Source organism: Schistocerca nitens, chromosome 7 (genome assembly GCF_023898315.1).
Source record: "Schistocerca nitens isolate TAMUIC-IGC-003100 chromosome 7, iqSchNite1.1, whole genome shotgun sequence".
NCBI lineage: Eukaryota > Metazoa > Arthropoda > Insecta > Orthoptera > Acrididae > Schistocerca > Schistocerca nitens.
The window spans coordinates 277730943-277751424 of NC_064620.1; the positions used below are offsets into that span (position 1 = coordinate 277730943).

Consider the following 20482-nt stretch of genomic DNA (forward strand, 5'->3'; position numbering starts at 1 on the left):
ACCACCCTGAAAGTATAGATGAACTATTAAATAAGTTTGAAAATGTAAAATATATGACTACCCTTGACTTGACTTCTGGATTTCATCAGATTGAATTAGCAAGAGATTCTAGTAAATACACTGCATTTTTGTTTAATGGGAAATGTTTTCAATATTGTGTTGCACCATTCGGTTTAAATGTATCTATGGTGGCAGAATTTATTAGGGGATTGGACTTTGTTATGGGTTAAGAACACTTAGAAAAGTTAATTATTTATGTGGATGACATTTTGGTATCAAATACAACCGGGGAGGAACATATTCAAATTTTAAAGGAAATTGGAGAGAAAATGAGGCTGGGGGGGGGTATGACGTTGAAATTAGAAAAATGTAAGTTCGCAATGAAATAATTAAAATTTGTTGGCCATTGCCTAAATGAAAAAGGGATTTTGCCTGATGGAGAAAATGTAGAGGCCATCACAAAATTCCTGAAACCTAGAAATAAAAAAGATTTTAAGTCTTATTTTGGATTAGTAAACCTCTATTGAAAATATGTGAAAACACAGGCACTTAATGCACCATGTTTGAACAACCTATTAAGAAAAAATGCAGTGTGGGATTGGTGTGATGAATGCCATTTAGCTTTTGACAGAATTAAGAAGGAATTGGTAGAAAGTGAACTCCTTTATAGACCTGGTTTATCTTTACCATTTTGTTTGGTGAACAACAGTTGTGATTATGGACTGGGGGTATATTTATTCCAAGAGAAAGAAATTCATGGGGAAATTGAACATCATTCTATAGCATTTGCAAACAGAACCTTACAAAAACATGAGAGAATTTAAAAGTTACTTATTTGGGCATGATGTCAAAGTTTATACGGATCATAAAGCATGAACTTAGTTACAAGAGTGTAAATTGTATCATGGGAGAATTACCAGGTGGTCAATGTTCTTACAGCAGTTTAAATACACATTTTATTTTATAAAGGGCAAGGAAAATCTCATCGCTGATGCCCTGTCAAGAATGCCAATGGGGAATGGAAATGATAATGAAAACAATAGTCAGGAGAGAAAATTTAAAATAATGTATTTTAATGACGTCAAAGAGGAAAGTGGAATTAGAAAAAAATCTGTAATCAATTGAGAAGATATCAAAATGGTGATGATCACTGGAAGCTTGTTAAAAGTTATCTAGGGAAGAAAGATCATGAGAAAGTACAAATGTACTACCAGATCTTCAAAGGTATTCTATTTTACAGACACAGCACAGATAGTGATGCTTGGAAAGTTTGCTGGCCAGATCCCCACATAAATATTTTGATAAAAAACACACTTGAAAGCTTCGGACACTGTGGTGCATTCAAATGTATTCAAAATATACAAGAGCATATATATTTTCACAATATGTCTAGGAGAGTTAGGACCTTACTTACCTACTGTGATAGATGTCAAAGAACAAAAGTTAGTAACAAAACCAACAAGGGACTTTTACAAAATATGGTACCACATAAACAGTTGGATTTGGTAGGGATAGATTCGTATGGTCCACTTCCAAGAGCTAAAGGGGCATTTTAGTATATTTTCGTCATTGTAGACTTGTTTTCTAAATATGTGAAATTTTATCCTTTAAAGAAAGCAACTAGTAAGAAAACAGCTTCTACATTTGTGAAGGACTACTTCATTCAAGTGGGTATACCAAAGACAATTTTATCTGACAATGGGAGTCAATTTACTTCAAAATTTAGGAAGGAATGTGTAAAAGAATATAACATCAGACATATCTTAATATCATCCTATTCACCTAAATGCAACGCAACTGAACGGTACATGAGGGAAATAGGTAGATTATGTAGAACTTACTGTCAGAAAGATCACACAAATTGGTTATGTTATATTAATGAAATTGAAGACATTATGAATGGCCTACAACATACTACCACAGGATAATCTCCTTATGAGATCATGTTTGACCAAATACCACCTTACGTAGTCAAAGAACTTATAGTGTTTCCAGCTTGTAAAAATATAACAGCAGCTGAAGGAGAGGAAGTAGTTAGAAGAACTATGAAAGATTATTACTTTTAAAAAAACACACACAGTATTCGAAGTTGGAGATTTAGTTTCAACAGAAAGTTAGACCAAATCTAGAGCACTAAACAAAGAAATAAATAATTTTTTTGATATTTATATGGGGGTGTCATTGGGGAGAGGCAGAAGATGGACTCAGGGGAGAGGTTCTGCAACGTAACTTAAGATTTCAGAAGGGACTGGAACTTATGCTAGACTTCTGGGATGGGCTCAGTATGGCAGACTTTGTAGATGGAGGAGTTGGACGACTGGCAGAAGCCTTCTGAAAGATAGTGTTTTATGTGAGTATACTTGCAGTCAAGTTCAAGAAACGATTGATTCAGAAAGCTAACAAGCTTCCTTCTCTTTTGTGTGTGCCAGCTGACAATTCAGTGCTTCTGCTATTCGGCAAATGGCCTTCTTTCCATCTAAATTATTTACATCCTACAAGAACTTTCCTACATAACCTAAAACGTAATTAATATTTGTGTTACAGAGATTTTTTATAACTTAAGTGCTTCTGAAATATATTTTCATGCTTCACACAATAACACTTCTTGATTTTATCCATAAGAATCTTCAAATGTGATCAAGTTAAAAATAAAAATACAGAAATTTCATAACCAGTTCCCTTGCAGCCATGTCTTCTTAAAATATGGTTCCACATCATCCATCCAGTTGATGAAACAAACTAAAAAGAAATGGCTTATGCCGTCTTGGGTATTGGCAGCATCATAGTAAGATACATTTGTGAGCATGGCCCATATACCTCCACAAAGGACACACTCAAAGTACAAACACATAAGTAACACGAGTAAGCACCACATGTTTGTAAACAAGTCAGAAAGATACCAATGAACAAAGATAATGTACAACCTTACTGGATAGCTTGCTTGGATGTTCAAATCTCATTAAGAACTGAATGTCAAAGGTATAACTGTAATTAAAGTCACTAAAAAAGACATATATTAAAATAGATCTACAAAGATTTTTAAGAATTTGTTTGTGTCACCTGTGCACTGTTCATTTAATGTATTTAGATTTTTCATGTTAAATTGTGCAAAATTATGAGGTCCACTTCCATTCCCAACAGAGGGGAGCCAATTTCATGAATGTGCATGGCTACCGTTGACTTTTCATAATTATTAAACTGAAAAGCATGCTGTTGTTCCTTGTATCTCAACCTGAAGGGCCTATCAATCTGGCCAATGGGGTTCACATTACAACTGTTACACTGGATTTTTACCAGTTCTATCAGCAAACAGAAGTATATCATGAAAACACTCTAATTCTACTGAGAAAACAGTATTACTGAGATTGCTAAATGCTAGAAATTGCTGATGAAAAAGGTACAGGCGGACTTACAAAAGTTCTTGAACAGGGCATCTTTAATACTGATCTAAGGAGAAAAGGAATGCTGTTCTGTCATGAACCTGAAGGCTCAATGGCTCAGATCCCAATTAAGAATCCATAAGGAAGGTCACTCTACTACACTGATTGTTAATTGTATGAACAGCCATTAATGAAAAATTATAAAAATGCTTGATAAGGTATTAAACGAGTTCTATGTCTTTGAAGATAGTTTTTCAGGCAGTAACAATTCCCTAGTGCTTCTTTATTATGGGACCTGCAGTATACATTTTCTGCATTATTCTTAGTTCATTAATGAGATCAATGATATGCCTATTGCTAACATTTCCTACTTTGTATCATCAGAAATTAGAAATCTTCATGTGAATGTGCTTGTTAATGAGGCAGTTGAGATCTATCTAAAGGAGAAATTATTGAATTTATTGAACTTTTAGAATTTGTTCTTAAATATAATTACTTCTCTTTTAACAATAAATTTTATATGCAGAAAGACACACTGGCTATGGGCTCTAGTGTATCTGGAACCGTAGCAGATGTTTTTATAAGTCATTTAGAAAAAAGGATCCTCATTAAGTCACAGCAACCCATGGTTAAACCTTGTACTTCAAGTGCTATGAGGATGATATGCTACTTTTGATCAATGGAGGGAAAAGAAAAGTTACTGGAATTGTAAATATATTTAATGACTTTCACAATAAAAGTGAATTTGCTGTCCAACAGGAAAAAATAATGAACTGCAATTCCTCGATCTAAATAACATGAAGCAAGATGGTTGGCATGCCTTCAATACGTAATAATTCTTTTCATCCAAAATTCCAAAAACTTTCTACCCTTTCCTGATTATTTATTAGAGTATAGTATTTATTAGAGTATTATAGTATAGTAGATTATTTATTAGTCCAAATGAACAAACAGGAGCGAATGACTGCGCCAAATAAGACAGCTAGCCAAAGCTATCAGGTACTATAAAAACATAGTGAATAAATTAAAATGTAAGAAACAGCACACAGATGTATATGGGAATGCCATGTGGAATGTCACGAGAGTCACAACTGTGTATTTCAATAACTTATCTCAGAAAGTAGTTAACAATTTTAAGCCATTTAAAGTTGAAACCACATTTAAAACCAATAACAAACTATGATGAATTTAAGAAATAACTTAAAGCATGAGGTTTTTAAATATGATAGAGTTGGTACCCACAAAATTTAGTGTAACAGTTGAAATTCAAACTACATCAGCAAGTCTGGTTCGTCCTACAAGTTAGGGCGCAAGGATTGCAAGGGCTTTTCAGCTCAATAATTATGAAAATTCAGCACATATATGAAACCACATTTCGTGGAAATTGAAGGAGACTTCATAATGTTGGACATTATTGCATAGGAAACTGGATCTACTAGAACAATTTGAGACTATGATACATAGCATGTAAAACCTAAATTCATCAAACAACTTACATGTGGCACAAACAACTTATTCAAAAATTTTGTACATCTGTTTTAATATCTGTCTCTCGTTATTGACTTGAATTACAGTTATACAATTAACATTCTGTTCTTGATTGGATTTGAACTTCATAGCTTCCTGGTAAGGTTGTGAATTATCTTTGTTCATTGATATATCTTTGATTTCTTGTTTACAAACTCCTGTTCATTATGTGTTTTTATTCCTGTGTATCCTTCCTGAAGGTGCATGGGCGGTGCACATGAATGGCTGTTACTGTGATGTTGCTAATACTCAGCATGGCATATGCCTCTTCATTATAGCTCATTTATTGGTTGGATGAATGACGTGGAAGCACATTCAATGAAGACAAGGTTGTACAGGAAGTGACCATGAAATTTTAGTACTTTTATTTACATTTTTATCTTGATGGCTTTTAGACATTATGGTATATTGAATCTAATAATAAATGTTTGACCATCAAAACACATCAGTTTTATTGTTTTTACTCTGTGATGAGTTGGTAGCCCAACAATTCAACACTGATAACACCTTTTGTCTTTAAATTATACTATAAGACTTCATTTTTACCTTTTCACCAGCAAGACCTTCTACAAGCATTGTAGCTCTTTCCAGCTTTTGTTGCAAATCTTCTGATTTCTGTCGAAGCTCTTCCTTCTGCTTCATTTTATCTTCATATTCCAATCGAAGCTTTTCAAGATGTTCAGAAATCTTCCGCAATTTGTTTTCAGCAGCTTGCAACTCATCTTGTTTTTCCTGGAGAGTTTTCATTGCTTCTTCTAACTTAGCCTTTTTTGGTGCCACAATCCTGCAGAAAAATTCATGAATTTCAAATGGCCATCTCACTGAATGAATAACAAAGTTAATAAAATTATCAACAGTTATGCTTCTTTTGCCAAGTTAGATCTATAAAAACAAAAAACATGCATCTCAGAAACCAGTACACAAATATTAGAGTAATATTTTTCTATAAAATTATGAAAAAAGTGAGAGATATGATTCTTTCAAGACATTATAGCCAATTTCTCTTATCATCCCACTTTAACTGGACTACATCTCTGCCATTCTGGTCATGTTGTCACTGGACATTAGTTTAAAAAACTCACATATTTACAAAAGTTATCAAAACTGATAAGATTGTTACATTTAACTACTTCTCTGAATCCTATGTCTTCTCTGATTTTAAGCTTTAAATTTTTTTGCCCAGTATATTGTAAGAGTCCAATACTTACACGGATTATTATTAACACTTATTAGTATCTGTCCATTGGGTCTTTTAAGTACATATTATTTTATGATATCATACATCTTAAATCTAAGGTTATTCTGTATTTATTTACATTTGCCCAGAATATTTCTCGGATTTAAATAAATTCATGTTTTTAATTATGTAACATGCTAGAGTTTCATAATTAATAAACAAATTGTGAATTGGGACATCATTTACTATTACATACAGTCAAAATACTCTGTTACTGAATAGATGCAGTGATACTGTAGATATGTCCTTACTTGTCTCTTAAACTTTTTGGCACCTGTGATAGCTTTAATAAAGTAAGAAAGTTTGTTGTATCGTTTTATGTGGTAGGTTCCTTTTAGGCTTATATTTCTGTTTGTAGGCATAACATGAAGACTATTTTGCAGTCCTGTGCAACAATAGGTAATATATGAATTGCCTTCATATTTTCTTATCAATATCATGTTTGTTGATGAACAGAAACATTTCCAAGATCCACATGTAGAGAAACAGTGGTACATACACATTTTTAGAGAAAGGCCTGCATGAATTTACAACTCTCTTCTCAGTAATGATATGGATAGCTCTCTTTCGTATTATGAAGGTATTCTGTGATAGAGGAGTTGCCACAGAGTGTGATTCCATATTATAGATGTGAATGAAAATATGCATTCAGAATTGTCTACACGTTTACCGGTATGCAGTTTTTCAGGATCCTTAGCGCATAACAATCTTCACTCATCTTTGAATTAACTTGTGTGACATGCATGTCCCATTATGTGTCTCTCACTCTGAATTCACATACTTATGAATTTAATCTCCTTGCTAATTCGTATAAGTGTTTATTATAGTGACACTTGAATATCGTATTTTTCTATTTTGCTGACTCTGATGATTAGTGCCACTGTTTTATTGTCATTAATAATTAGCTTTTTTTAGGTAAGACTAGTCACTGACTTGGTTAGGGATAGTGTTTTTTTCTTCTCCTGAAAAGCTTCATTACTCCATCTGTTGTTACAGTGCCACGACATTTAACAGTGCCGCCACGTCAGTACGCGCAAACAGCGATAGAGGCGCTCCACAACTCGGCTGAGTGCGGGAGCGCCACCTAGCTACGAACGGCGCCGGTCGCATGTCACAGCACGGCAGTCGAATGACAGATACAGAGTTGGTAGCATGTAATCAGCTATTGTTTCTACGTTTGTATATCCACGCAATTTATTGGTGATTAAAGGTTATAACACTTTTGGCGACAAGGTCGGATATTTTTTTTACTGCGTTGTGGATTTGTGTGTTCGTGTCGGGGCAGACATGGAACAGCTTATGCAAGCGCTCATTGAACAACAAACACAGCTGACGGCTGCTATTCAGGCGTTGTCAACGTCGCTTACTCATCGTCTGTCTTCCTCTTCTCCGCCTCCGTTCCCTCCTCACGACGAGGCCGCTGAAGACTGGGAGGATTATGAGAAGCGTTTGCGGCAACACTTCTTGGCTTTTGACATTGTCGACGCTCCTATGTGTAAGTCGTTACTTCTATCTTGGATTTCCCCGTGGATCTATCAGCTGCTATCTCAGTTAGCCCCTCTGCGGGAACCTGCCTCTCTGTCCTTCCAAGAAATGTGTGACTTATTGTCTAACTATTACCGAAAAAACACCCACGTCGTTGCCGCCCGCGTGGCGTTCTACCGGTGTCGTAAACAGCCCCATCAATCTTACCGGGCTTGGGCGGCAGAACTACACGGTCTGAGTAGGAAATGTCAGTTTGTCACGGACACTCATCATGAGTCTTATGCTGATTCAATGGTTAGGGATGCTATTCTATGGCTTGCTACTGATAAAGAAGTTCGGCAACGTGCCTTACAACTGCCAAACCCGTCGTTGTCGGAAGTTCTAAGCATCGCTCAATCTTTTGAAGTGTCTCACGCTGCTGGTGCGCAAATAGACTCGTGGTGTGATGTAGGCACTGTACAGACCACTTTCGACGCGGACAATTTGCCTGTTTCACAGGAGAACGACGATGTGGCGGCGGTTCACTCGCGTAGACAACGTCGCGTTGGGTCGCCACACTCGCAGCGAAAACAGCAACCACAGAAGCAGGTTCGTTCCGCACTTCCTTCTTGTCCAAGTTGTTTCGTACAGCATGACAGGGCTGCGTGTCCAAAACGTTGGGCCACGTGTAATTCATGTAAGAAAAAAGGCCACATTGCTTCTGTGTGTCAGTCCTCTAAAGTTCCTGTCGACGAGGACGAGGCATCGGACATGGATGTTAACCGTGTGCTTTCGCAAACAAATAAGTTGTTTGTTACTGTTCGTGTTCTGGATAAAGACATTTGCATGCAAGTGGACACTGGCTCTGCAGTAACTCTCATTAATTCTCGCACGTATTTGGAGTTGGGTTCCCCTCCCTTGTCTCCAGTTACGCAAAATCTGAGAACTTATAATAAGCAGAAAATTCCTATCGTTGGCCAGTTTGATGCTTCCACTGCCTACAAGTCTGTTGTTAGGCCCCTCACGTTTTATGTGGTGGATCATGCGGGCACTGAAAACCTGTTCGGTTATGATGCTTTCCAGTTGTTCGGGCTCTCCATTGATGATGATGTGCACCTCATATCTGAGGATATTCCGTATCAACAGCTGGATGGATTGTGTTCTGAATTCTCGTCCATGTTCTCTGCTGGTCTTGGTCGTGCCAAGGATTTTGAAGCCCACATTACTCTTAAACCTACAGCTTGCCCTAAGTTTTTCCGGGCACGCCCTATTCTGGTGGCGTTGCGTGCACCTGTCAAGGCTGAGATAGACAGGTTAACAGCTTCAGGGATTCTCCTTCCTGTTACCTCCAGCGAATAGGCATTGCCAATCGTGGTGGTTTCTAAACCAAACGGGAGTCTGCGATTGTGTGGTGATTTTAAAGCCACTGTCAACGCTCAGAGCCTCATTGACACTTATCCTCTTCCCCGTCCTGAGGAGTTATTTACCAAGCTCGCTGGGGGCCAGTTCTTTTCCAAACTTGACTTATCGGAGGCGTACCATCAGTTGCCGTTGGATGCGTCTTCCAAGGAATTTCTCGTCATCAACACTCCCAGCGGTTACCATTTGGCGTCGCTAGTGCGCCGGCCATTTTTCAGCGGTTTTTGGAACAGCTCACGGCTTCCGTTCCTGGCTGCATCAACTATCTGGATGACATTGTTGTCACGGGGGCCTCCACTGAGGAGCACCTTCGCAATTTGCGTTCACTGTTTCGGGTTCTGCATTCGGCTGGGTTGGAGTGCAATCTGGACAAGTCACAGTTGTTCCAACCCCCCATTGTGTATCTTGGTTTCCACTTGTCCCGTGAGGGTATACGTCCTCTACATCAGAACGTTGCGGCCATTAACGCTCTACCCCGGCCGTCTACGGTCAAAGAACTTCAGGTTTTCCTAGGCAAGATTGCTTATTATCACAAATTCATTCCATCCGCGGCGGCGGTAGCTCATCCTCTGCATCAGCTGTTACACAAAAACGTTCCTTTCTGTTGGTCTGCCGAGTGTGAGCAGGGTTTTGTCCGCCTGAAGGCTCATTTGCAGTCGGCGCCTTGTCTTGCCACATTTCGTCCAGGTCAGCACTTGGTTCTGGCTACTGACACGTCACAGTATGGCCTAGGGGCTGTTCTCGCCCATCGGTATGAGGATGGGTCGGAATGACCCATCGCCTATGCTTCCAAGATCCTCAACGATGCCCAACGGCGTTACTCTCAAATCGAAAAGGAGGCGCTCGCTATCATTTATGCTCTAAAAAAGTTCAGCGTGTTTTTGTATGATTCTAAGTTTCACCTCATCACCGAACACAAGCCGCTGGTCTCTCTGTTCAGCCCATCGGCATCGCTTCCGGACAAGGCAGCTCACCGCCTGCAACGTTGGGCCTTATACTTGTCTCGTTTTCACTATGAGATTCACTATCGCCCCACGGCCCAGCACGCCAACGCTGATGCGTTGTCGCGTTTGCCGATGGGCCCCGACCCGGTTTTTGATCGAGATGAACTACTCTGTTTCCACATTGATGAGGAAGAACGTCGTGCGGTCGAGGGTTTTCCACTTACAGGTTCGCAGGTCGCGTCGGCTATTGCGTGGGACCCGGTCCTGCGTCAGGTGATCGGTTTTGTTCAACGGGGTTGGCCGGACAGGACCAAGGGCCGGGCATCGGATCCCCTTCGCAACTACCATGCCTTGCGCCTTCGTCTGTCAGTTCGTGAGGGTGTTGTTCTTCTGGCTACGGATGGCGCATCTCCACGGGTCGTGGTGCCAGCCTCTCTTCACAAAGATGTTCTCAAACTGTTGCATGAAGGCCATTGGGGGATTTCTTGGACTAAGTCCCTGGCCCGCAGGCACGTTTATTGGCCCGGTATTGATTCGGACATTGCCCACATGGTCACTGCATGTGGTCAGTGTGCTCAACAACTGGCTGCACCCCGTACAATGCCCTCTCCATGGCCTGATCCGGCACAGCCATGGGAACGGGTGCACGCTCACTTTGCCGGCCCCTTCCTCGGCACTTATGGGCTACTGTTGATTGACGCCTTCTCAAAGTTTCCGTTTGTTGTTCGATGTCCGTCGCCCACCACTGCGGCGACGACGCTGGCTTTGTCCAAAATCTTTGCGCTAGAAGGTCTTCCATCCACGATCGTCACAGACAATGGCCCTCAGTTCTCTTCGCAGGCCTTCCGTGATTTTTGTACTGGGCAAGGGATTCATCATGTTACAGCACCGCCCTTCCATCCACAATCGAATGGGAGGTCGAGCGCCTTGTCCGCACTTTCAAAAGCCAGATGAAAAAATTCCTTAGTGATTTTTCCACAGATAATGCTCTATTGCATTTTCTGAGTTCTTATCGCTTCACGCCTCTGGGTGATCGCAGCCCTGCTGAACTCTTGCATGGCCACCAACCGCGCACTCTACTGCACCTGCTTCACCCTGTCAGGCCTTGTACTGTGTCCCCTAGTGCGGGAAAATACTCGGTAGGCGCCGAAGTGTGGGCACAAGGGTATGGATCTCGCCCTAAATGGATTCCAGGGGTGGTCCAGGCTCTTCGCGGCCGCCAGCTTTGTGAAATACGTACGGACGACGGCATGGTTGTTCGCCATTACGACCACATGCGCCCACGAGTGGTAGCCACGCTGGGGCCACCGTCCCTTCCTTCGCCTCCACCAGCACGAGCAGCCAGTCGTCGCTGCTGCCGACCTCCCATGCGTGTTGCTGCAGCCGCCGTCGCTACCGCTTCTGAGTATGACGGAAACGGCCCCAGTCGCGACGCCGCCTTCTCCGGGACCCATCTCGCTGGAGCACACCCCCAGGTCCACGACACCTATGGATGCTGCTCCGGAGTTTTCACCCATCATCTTGTCCAGGAGGCACGTTCCACGCACAAGCTTTTTTTTTTCAAGGGGGGAAATGTGTTGTGACAGTGCCACGACATTTAACAGTGCCGCCACATCAGTACGTGCAAACGGCGATAGAGGCGCTCCGCAACTCAGCTGAGCGCGGGAGCGCCACCTAGCTACGAACGGCGCAGGCCGCATGTCACGGCACGGCAGTTGAATGACAGATACGGAGTTGGTAGCATGTAACCAGCTTTTGTTTCTACGTTTGTATATCCACACAATTTATTGGTGATTAAAGGTTATAACATCATCTTTCTTTGTAAATGATGGATGATTATATGCTAATAATACTGTTTTGTGAGATTCAAACTTTGAGATCAAGGCATTAATACAGATAGGAAAAATAAGTAGTCCTAGTACATACTGCTGTGAAACATCACAGCTGACTGGAGCTCATTTGATAAGCACTTGGATGCTGATTCAGCATTGTTATTTATAAAACTAATATTAACTTTCTGTCTGTGGTTGCTTAGGAATGAGTGGATCCACCGAATCGATGATCTCCCATCTGAAAAGCAGTGGAGCTCACAGAATACTAGGCAAAGAAAGCTGGTTAAAACCTGAAGTTGACAGCAGTTAGATTTTTGAGGTAAATTTATGTTATGCCTATTGGGAAAAGGAGGTGGTGCATTTGTCACAAACCAGATTAATACTTGTTCCACAGATCACAAATATAACACTTTGTAAAGATTGGAATGTGATGTTAAATGTTGATTACCGTGTTTACTCTAATCTAAGCTGCACTCTACTCTAAGCTGCACCTGAGAACGGAGACTCAAAATCAAGGGTAAAATATTTTCCTGAATCTATGCCACACCTGAAATTTGAGACTCGAAATTCAAGGGGAGAGAAAAGTTTTAGACCGCACCTCCAAATTGAAACGAAGTTGGTCCATTGTAACATGAGGCACAATTTAGGTCGAATGGATGAAGATACAGCTACAGTAGTTTGGTTTGAGTCGTAAGCTTAACAATTAAGCTTTACCAAGTAGCCTTTGCTATGTGTCTTATTTTGCTTTGATCTGAAAAGTGCCGTTCTCTTTGTTATAGGTGCTTAAGTCACTCTAAGCTGAAACTGTCATGCATTGTTTATCGGATTCTACTAATGAGTGTTTATGACCTGTCGCTGCTCGTGGCATGGCTTGCTTTTGTGCGCGCTACGAAACAATACATGGCATAATGTTTACATTCTTCTACTCTTTCTTTTAATTTATTTACTGACGCAGAGGCTTTGGCACCAGTATTTATTTTTGTGCCTGCAAAGCATGCCTGTGTAACACTACATATATTTGACAGCAGAAGTTAGTTGTGGCAGCACCTACCAACATTTTTCAGAACTTCTGCTTACTTTGCACTCGATTCTAAGCCACAGGTGGTTTTTTGGATTACAAAAACTGGAAAACAAAAGTGCGGCTTAGATTCGAATAAATACAGTAGCTATCTGTCAGACTTTTGATGGTAAGTGAGTAAAGATTTTTGTGCAGCATATTTCATCCCTTTTTGTGCCAAAATTAGATTTGAGTCAAGGTAGTGAAGATCAGCCTACATGCAAGATGATCATGTCTGGTTCCAGGCTATTATTCTGATTACAATGAATACTTTTTTCCTTAATGACAAATTGCCCCAAAATATGATGTAATACAAAATCAGTGAATAAAAATACGCATAGTAAGCTAATTTACCTATAAGTTTATTGCCAAAATTTGCTATAATCCTAATAGCAGTCTTTCGGCAGATCATCAGTGTCTTTCCTCCAGTTCAATCTCTCATCAATGCACACACCGAAATATCTGGAATATTCTGCCTTAACTACAGACTTCTGTTCAAGCTCTATATTTATTAACTGTTATATCCTAGCCAGTAATGCCACCCGAGCCCGCTGCCAAAAGGTTGGCAGCATCAAAGTCCGGACGCCGTCTGCATAAGCAGCGCCAGCGAGACAGGAAATCGCCGCAAGTCTGCGCGCGCCACCGCTGGCTTCTGGTTTCTTAAGCGCTGGAGTCGCGAGCGCTAGGACAGTTCTGTATTTGCCACTCAGTTGTATACTCGCCACCGAAATGTGTACTTGCTAGTCAGTTGTGTGTTCATCGCAGCAGATTTGTTGTTTTTCGTCAGCCGACGCTGACCTAGCCGCTCCGACTCGAACTAGACAGATTTCTGTAGAAACGGAGTTCACTACTGTGTTTCTGTATCTTCGTTAATAAAGATAAGTACCGACTTTTATTTAATCAGAGTGTTTGGGTTTTCATCTTTCTGTTCACTGTTCCAGCGGACCGGTCGGCCCGCTATTAAAAGTGTGGCGGTGACTTCGTAAGCCGTTTCTACAGCGAATTGTTTGTCGCTACGAACGCCGCCACAAAACTGGCGACGAGGGCTTCCGAACTCGTGTGCAGGGCTGGTTCAACTTGTTTCTGGTTATACTAATTATAGCGATAAAATTTTGGGGGCTGGTTTAATTTGTGTTCACTATGTCTGCCGAATTACAACAGTTGATCTTGTTACAGAGTCAGCAAATACAAAGTCTGGTGGAAGCAATCGCCAAACAAGCGGCTGATCCTCCAACACAAAAGGAACAAGCACAGGCAGCACCGCCTTTCCGTGCTTTTGATGCATCAAGAGAAGAATGGCGAGAATATTTCACGCAGTTGCAGGCGCACATGACAGTCTACAAAATCACGGGTACTGAGCGGCAGCTTTATTTAATTTCCACTGCAGGCGTGGAAGTCTATCGACTACTTTGTAAGTTGTTCCCGGAATCCAAGCCAGAAGCTTTAGACTATGACATTGTTGTTAACAAGCTTGCTGAGTATTTCGAGTCGCGAGTTCATGTGGCAGCAGCCAGATTCAAGTTCTTCAGATTAAAGAAACTGCCACATCAATCTAATAAACAGTGGTTAACAGATTTACGGGGCCTCACCCGTCAGTGCCGATTTAATTGTGTGTGTGGAGCTTCCTACAGTGATGTCATGTTACGAGACGCTATTACTCAAAACATTGCAGATTCTCGTATTCGTGCTGCTATCTTAAAGTTGCCTGACCCGTCATTAGAGACTGTGATGAACATTATTGAAGCCCAAGATACTTTTGACTATGCTGAGTGTGAGTTAGATCAGCCATGTATTTCTCAAATTGCCTGTGCTAAGCAAGTTATGTCATGCCCGCGGCCCCACCGGCAGAGTCAGACTGTAAACACTAGCCGGCCGCGTCATGTTAAACACATTCGTCAGCCGCGTGTGCAAAATGATAGAGTTAAGTCTTGCCCTAAGTGTGTTCTTGCTCATCCTCGTGAACGTTGCCCGTTAAGAAACGCGGTTTGTCACTTTTGTCAAAGGAAAGGACACATCCAGACTGTTTGTTTGCGTAAACGCAAGAACAATTCTAGTGCTGCCCAGCCCATGGATATTCATGTTCTTCAAAGCCAGCCCGCCCAGAAGGTCGCGTTTAAAGACTCTTCCACGGTTCGTGTGGGTAATAAACTTGTTCGCAATAAGCCACCCACCCAGCCCTCTGCTATGCGACCCAAGCGTAATTCAAACGCTGTAAAAAGTAATGTACAGACTGCAAGTGAAGCGGGAGTTGTTGTTCCACCCGCCCAACCCACGAGTTGTCGTAAGCAGCGAACACGCGCTAAACGCGCTGATTTTGTGTCTTCCGCCTCCGCTGCACCAATCCAGAGACAGTGTAATAAACTATTTGTGAAGCTACGCATCCAGGATAAGACCTTCAATTGTCAATTAGACACTGGTGTGTCTGTGACTCTCATAAATAGTGCTACGTATGCGGCTATCGGCCGCCCTAAACTTTCAGCGGCAAAACATTCTTTGGCTACTTATAGTGGACAACAAATTCCTGTGTTAGGTGTATGTAGCGTGCCAGCCACATTCCGTGGCAATACAAAAACAGTTTCATTCACAGTGCTCCGCGCTACAGACAGTGTAAACATTTTCGGATTAGACTGTTTTGACTTGTTCGGCCTTTCTATCCAAGACAATGTGTTGCAAATTAATTCTGTTGTTGTTCCTCAAGACAGCATAACCGATTTGTGTAAACAATACAGTGACATATTTAAAGACGAACTAGGTTGTGCTGCGAACTTTGCCGCTCATATTACGTTAAAAGATAATGCTCAGCCTCGATTTTTTCGTGCTCGTCCAGTGCCTCACGCCCTCCGGGCACCTGTAGCAGATGAACTTTGTCGTTGGCAAAACAACGGTGTTATTCAACCCGTTTCAGCGAGCCAGTGGGCTTCTCCCTTAGTTATTATAAAGAAACCATCTGGCAAGTTACGTTTGTGTGCTGATTTTAAGTCGACAGTTAATCCTCAGACTGTCATTGATTCTTTTCCTTTGCCTAGACTGGACGAGCTGATGGATAAGTTAGGGGAAGCTCGTTTCTTTTCCAAAATTGATCTCCGTGAAGCATATTTGCAATTGCCCCTCGACGAGCAATCACAACAGTATTTTGTCATAAACACGTCGTTGGGGTTGTTCCGTTTTCTGCGTTTGCCTTTTGGTTGTGCGTCAGCTCCAGCTGTTTTTCAGCGTTTTTTGTCACAACTTCTGGCTAATGTGCCATCGTGTTGCAACTATTTAGACGATGTTGTTGTGTCCGGTCGGACGCCTGCTGAACATTTCCGTAATTTGGAGTGTTTGTTTACAGTGTTGTCTCAGGCAGGCCTACGTTGCAACATCGATAAATGTTCATTTTTCCTTACGGAGATGGAGTATCTGGGACATGTTATTAATGCTCAAGGCATTCATCCCTCCCACTCACATTTAGCAGCTATTCGTGATTTGCCCGCCCCTCGCAATCTGCATGAATTGCAAGCAGTTCTTGGCAAATTGACATATTATATTAGGTTTATACCTAATGCATCACAGATTGCTGCACCGTTGCATCGTCTCCGCCGTAAGAATGTTCCGTTTGTGTGGTCAGCTGATTGCCAATCAGCCTTTCAGCAGCTTAAAGAGGCTTTATTGAATGATCGTTGTCTGGTCCATTACGACCCTAACAAGCCTCTGGTGTTAGCTTGTGATGCCTCTTCTTTCGGCCTCGGTGCTGTGTTGTCTCACCGAGTCGGTAACACCGAACGTCCTATTGCGTTCGCATCTAAATTGCTAAACAAAGCTCAGTGTAATTATAGCCAATTGGACAAGGAAGCATTGGCTATTGTGTTCGGTGTCACAAAATTCCATCACTACCTCTATGGTAGACCATTCTATTTAGTAACAGATCACAAGCCCCTGACGTCACTGTTTCATCCGTCTAAACCAGTTCCTCAGCGGACAGCTCAGAGACTACAACGTTGGGCTCTTTTGTTATCACAATACCAGTATGAGATACTGTATCGCCCTACAGCTCAGCATGCAAACGCTGACGCGCTTTCTAGATTGCCGATTGCTGCGGATGATGTCTTCGATTCCTCTGACGACTCTTGCCATCAGATTGACGCCGATGAGCATCAATCCCTCCGGGATTTTCCGATTGATTATCGTCAGGTGGCACGTGAGACAGCTACGGATCCTCATCTGAGTTTACTATTACGTTTTGTTCAACGTGGTTGGCCGTCCAAGGCAAAGGACATATTGGATCCTGTGGTTCGTCGCTATTATCCGCAACGTCATCTGTTGTCTGTTTCGCACGGAGTTTTGCTGTTACGTACCGAGAATGACCAGCTTCGTGTAGTGGTTCCCCAAGTGCTCCAATCCAAGGTCCTCGACTTGTTGCATCAAGGTCATTGGGGAGTGGTCCGCACCAAGCAGCTTGCCCGCCGTCATTGTACATGGATCGGTATTGATAAGCAGATTACGCAGATGTCTACAGATTGTTCGACGTGTGCCGAACACCAAGCTGCTCCGCCTCTACGCTATTTTGAGTGGGCACGCCCTGCCGGTCCCTGGCAGCGAGTACATATTGATTTCGCTGGCCCATATTGGAATTCTCGTTGGCTCATCGTGATAGATGCATTTAGTAATTTTCCGTTTGTTGTGCCCATGCAGTCTACAACGTCTGCACAAACTATACAGGCGTTGACTTCAATTTTTTGTATTGAGGGTCTTCCAGAAGTTTTAGTGTCTGACAATGGTCCACAATTTACCTCTGCTGAATTTGAAAGTTTTTGTTCTGCCAATGGCATTCGCCATGTTCTTACTCCGCCGTTCCACCCTCAATCGAATGGTGCAGCGGAACGTTTTGTACGCACATTCAAGGATCATATGGACCGCCTTCGTGCTACGCACTCTCGTCAGCAAGCCCTCATCATGTTCCTGTCGTCGTACCGGACCACGCCACGCGACGGCCCTTCGCCTGCGGAGCTTCTCCACGGCCGTCGTCATCGCACCCTACTACGGTTGTTGCACCCCACGGATCGACCCGCTGCTTCTGAGCATCGCACGCGTTTTCAGCGCAATGACGCCGTTTTTTTCAGAGTTTATCACGGTCGCCGTCGTTGGGAACGTGGTACCGTGATAAGTGTCCAGGGTCGCGGTTTTTATACTGTTCAAGGTGCTACTGGGGTGCACAGGAGGCATCAGAACCAGTTGCGCCGCGCTGGCCGCCCGGATTCTGCCGCTCGTTCTTTGTCCACAGATTTGGTCCACGGCGGGTTCCAGCCGCGCCTTCCGACTTCGCTGCTGCCCCCAGGGCAGCAGCAGCAGCCGTCGCTGCTACCACGCCGACAGCCCGTCCCGTTGATGCCTCCCGCGCAGCTTCATCCGGGAGCGCCCCAGGTGGTCGCTCCGGCGCCTGCAGTCCCTCTTCAGTCGCCACCGCCTTCGGAGCTGATGGACGTCGACCCCTCAGCCGGGCCGCCTTCCCAAGCGGTGGCTGTGCAGCCTGTCCTGCAGCCGCTTTCCTTGGGCACCCCCAAGGAGTCTGACACCGCAGCGCCTTGTCCGGCGCCCACTCGGCAGCCGTCGACGCAGCATCAGGAGACGCTGCCTCTCTTCGTGGGTCCCGACGCCCCGTCGCGTCCAGTACCAGAAGCTGCGCCCGTGGTCACAGGCGTGCACCCTGACCTCGGTTTTCAGTCGGTGTTTCCCGAGGCCCCGCACAGCCAATGCTGGGGTGCGGACCGGGGACTGCCACCGACAACAGTCTCCGCCCCAGTCTCTTCTGCTACGCCTGCGGCCAGACCCCTCCCCCGCCGTCGACGCTCGCCACGTCATTATTCAACGACGGTGCGGCGATTTGGGGGGGAGGAGTGTTATATCCTAGCCAGTAATGACACCCAAGCCCGCTGCCAAAAGGTTGGCAGCATCAAAGTCCGGACGCCGTCCGCATAAGCAGCGCCAGCGAGACAGGAAATCGCCGCAAGTCTGCGCGCGCCACCGCTGGCTTCTGGCTTCTTAAGCGCTGGAGTCGCGAGCGCTAGGACAGTTCTGTATTCACCGCTCAGTTGTATACTCGCCACCGAATTGTGTACTTGCTAGTCAGTTGTGTGTTCATCGCAGCAGATTTGTTGTTTGTCGTCAGCCGACGCTGACCTAGCCGCTCCGACTCGAACTAGACAGATTTCTGTAGACACGGAGTTCACTACTGTGTTTCTGTATCTTCGTTAATAAAGATAAGTACTGACTTTTATTTAATCAGAGTGTTTGGGTTTTCATCTTTCTGTTCACTGTTTCAGCGGACCGGTCGGCCCGCTATTAAAAGTGTGGTGGTGACTTCGTAAGCCGTTTCTACAGCAAATTGTTTGTCGCTACGAACGCCGCCACAAAATTAACGGTGTTGTGCCATTTACTGTACAGAACTGTATATACTGTGTTTTATGAAAATTTAATGAGAGTCCATTTGCAGAGAACCACTTAATAATTTTCTGAAATACATTATTTGCAATTTCCTCAGCTAATTCTTGTTTGTTGGCTGTGATTACTATACTTGTTTCATCATCAAAAACAACTAGATTCACATCTTTGTGAATATAAAGTGGCAAGCTATTAATACATCTTAAGAACAATAAGAGATCCCATTCTTTATGCTTACCCAGTTTGAGGAATCTGCTGATTTTAGCACATTATGTGACCTGTTTTTTTCCCCAATTTTCTGCACTCTTCCAGTTAGATATGAATTAAACCATTTGTGTGCTGTCCCACTCATACCACAATATTTAAGCTTACCTATAAGAATTATATAATTTGCACAATCAAAAGCCTTTGAGAGATCACAGAAAATCCTAACTGGTGATGTTCAGTTATTCAAAACATTTTATATTTGATCAGTAAGAGCATGTATAGTAGTTTCTGTTAAAAAGCCTTTTTGAAAACCAAACTGGCATTTTGTTAGTACTTTATTTCTACAAATATGTGAAGACACTCTTGAATACATTACTTTTTCAAGAATTTTGGATAAAGCTGTCAGAACTGAGATTGTTTTGTAGTTGTTGACATCAGACATATCATCAGCTTTTTATGCAATAGTTTAATGATACCATATTTCAGTCAATCAGGAAAATGTCATTTCTGTGGGCTGTTACATATGTGGCTGAGAATCCTGCTTATCTGTTAGGACTTTAGTACTTTGTCGGAAGTGCCATCCATTCCACATGAACTTTTACTTTTGAGTGAGTCTATTATTTTCCTAACATCAGAAGGAGAGGTGAATAAAATTTAAATTTTATCAAACTGCATAGGTATTGCCTCTTTCAAATATATCTTTGCCTTTTCTAATGAACATCTGGATTCTGTTTTCTCCTCAACATTTAAAAAATGATTATTAAAAATATTTTCGACCTCTGACTTTTTGTTAGTAAACTTTTCATTCTGTTTGCTGGCAATACAGTCTTTCTGTGCTGTTGGTAGTCCTGTTTCCCTTTCAAAAATATTCCAAACTGTTTTAATTTTATCATCAGAGCTGCTAGTCTCAGACATAATACACATCACTTCCACACTTTTTAATAACTTTCCTTAAAACAGCACAGTAGTTTTTATAATATTTGACTGATTCTGGGTCA

At 42.6% G+C, this 20482-nt stretch overlaps 1 protein-coding gene across 1 annotated transcript in view; it reads right to left on the reverse strand.

Moving 5' to 3' along the window:
* LOC126195572 (dynein axonemal heavy chain 2) overlaps nt 1-20482 on the reverse strand; it is a 957657-nt gene that overhangs the window by 259355 nt on the left and 677820 nt on the right. The window contains 1 exon segment of the mRNA XM_049934198.1: nt 5454-5691. Within this exon segment, the coding sequence (XP_049790155.1) occupies nt 5454-5691 (238 nt within the window).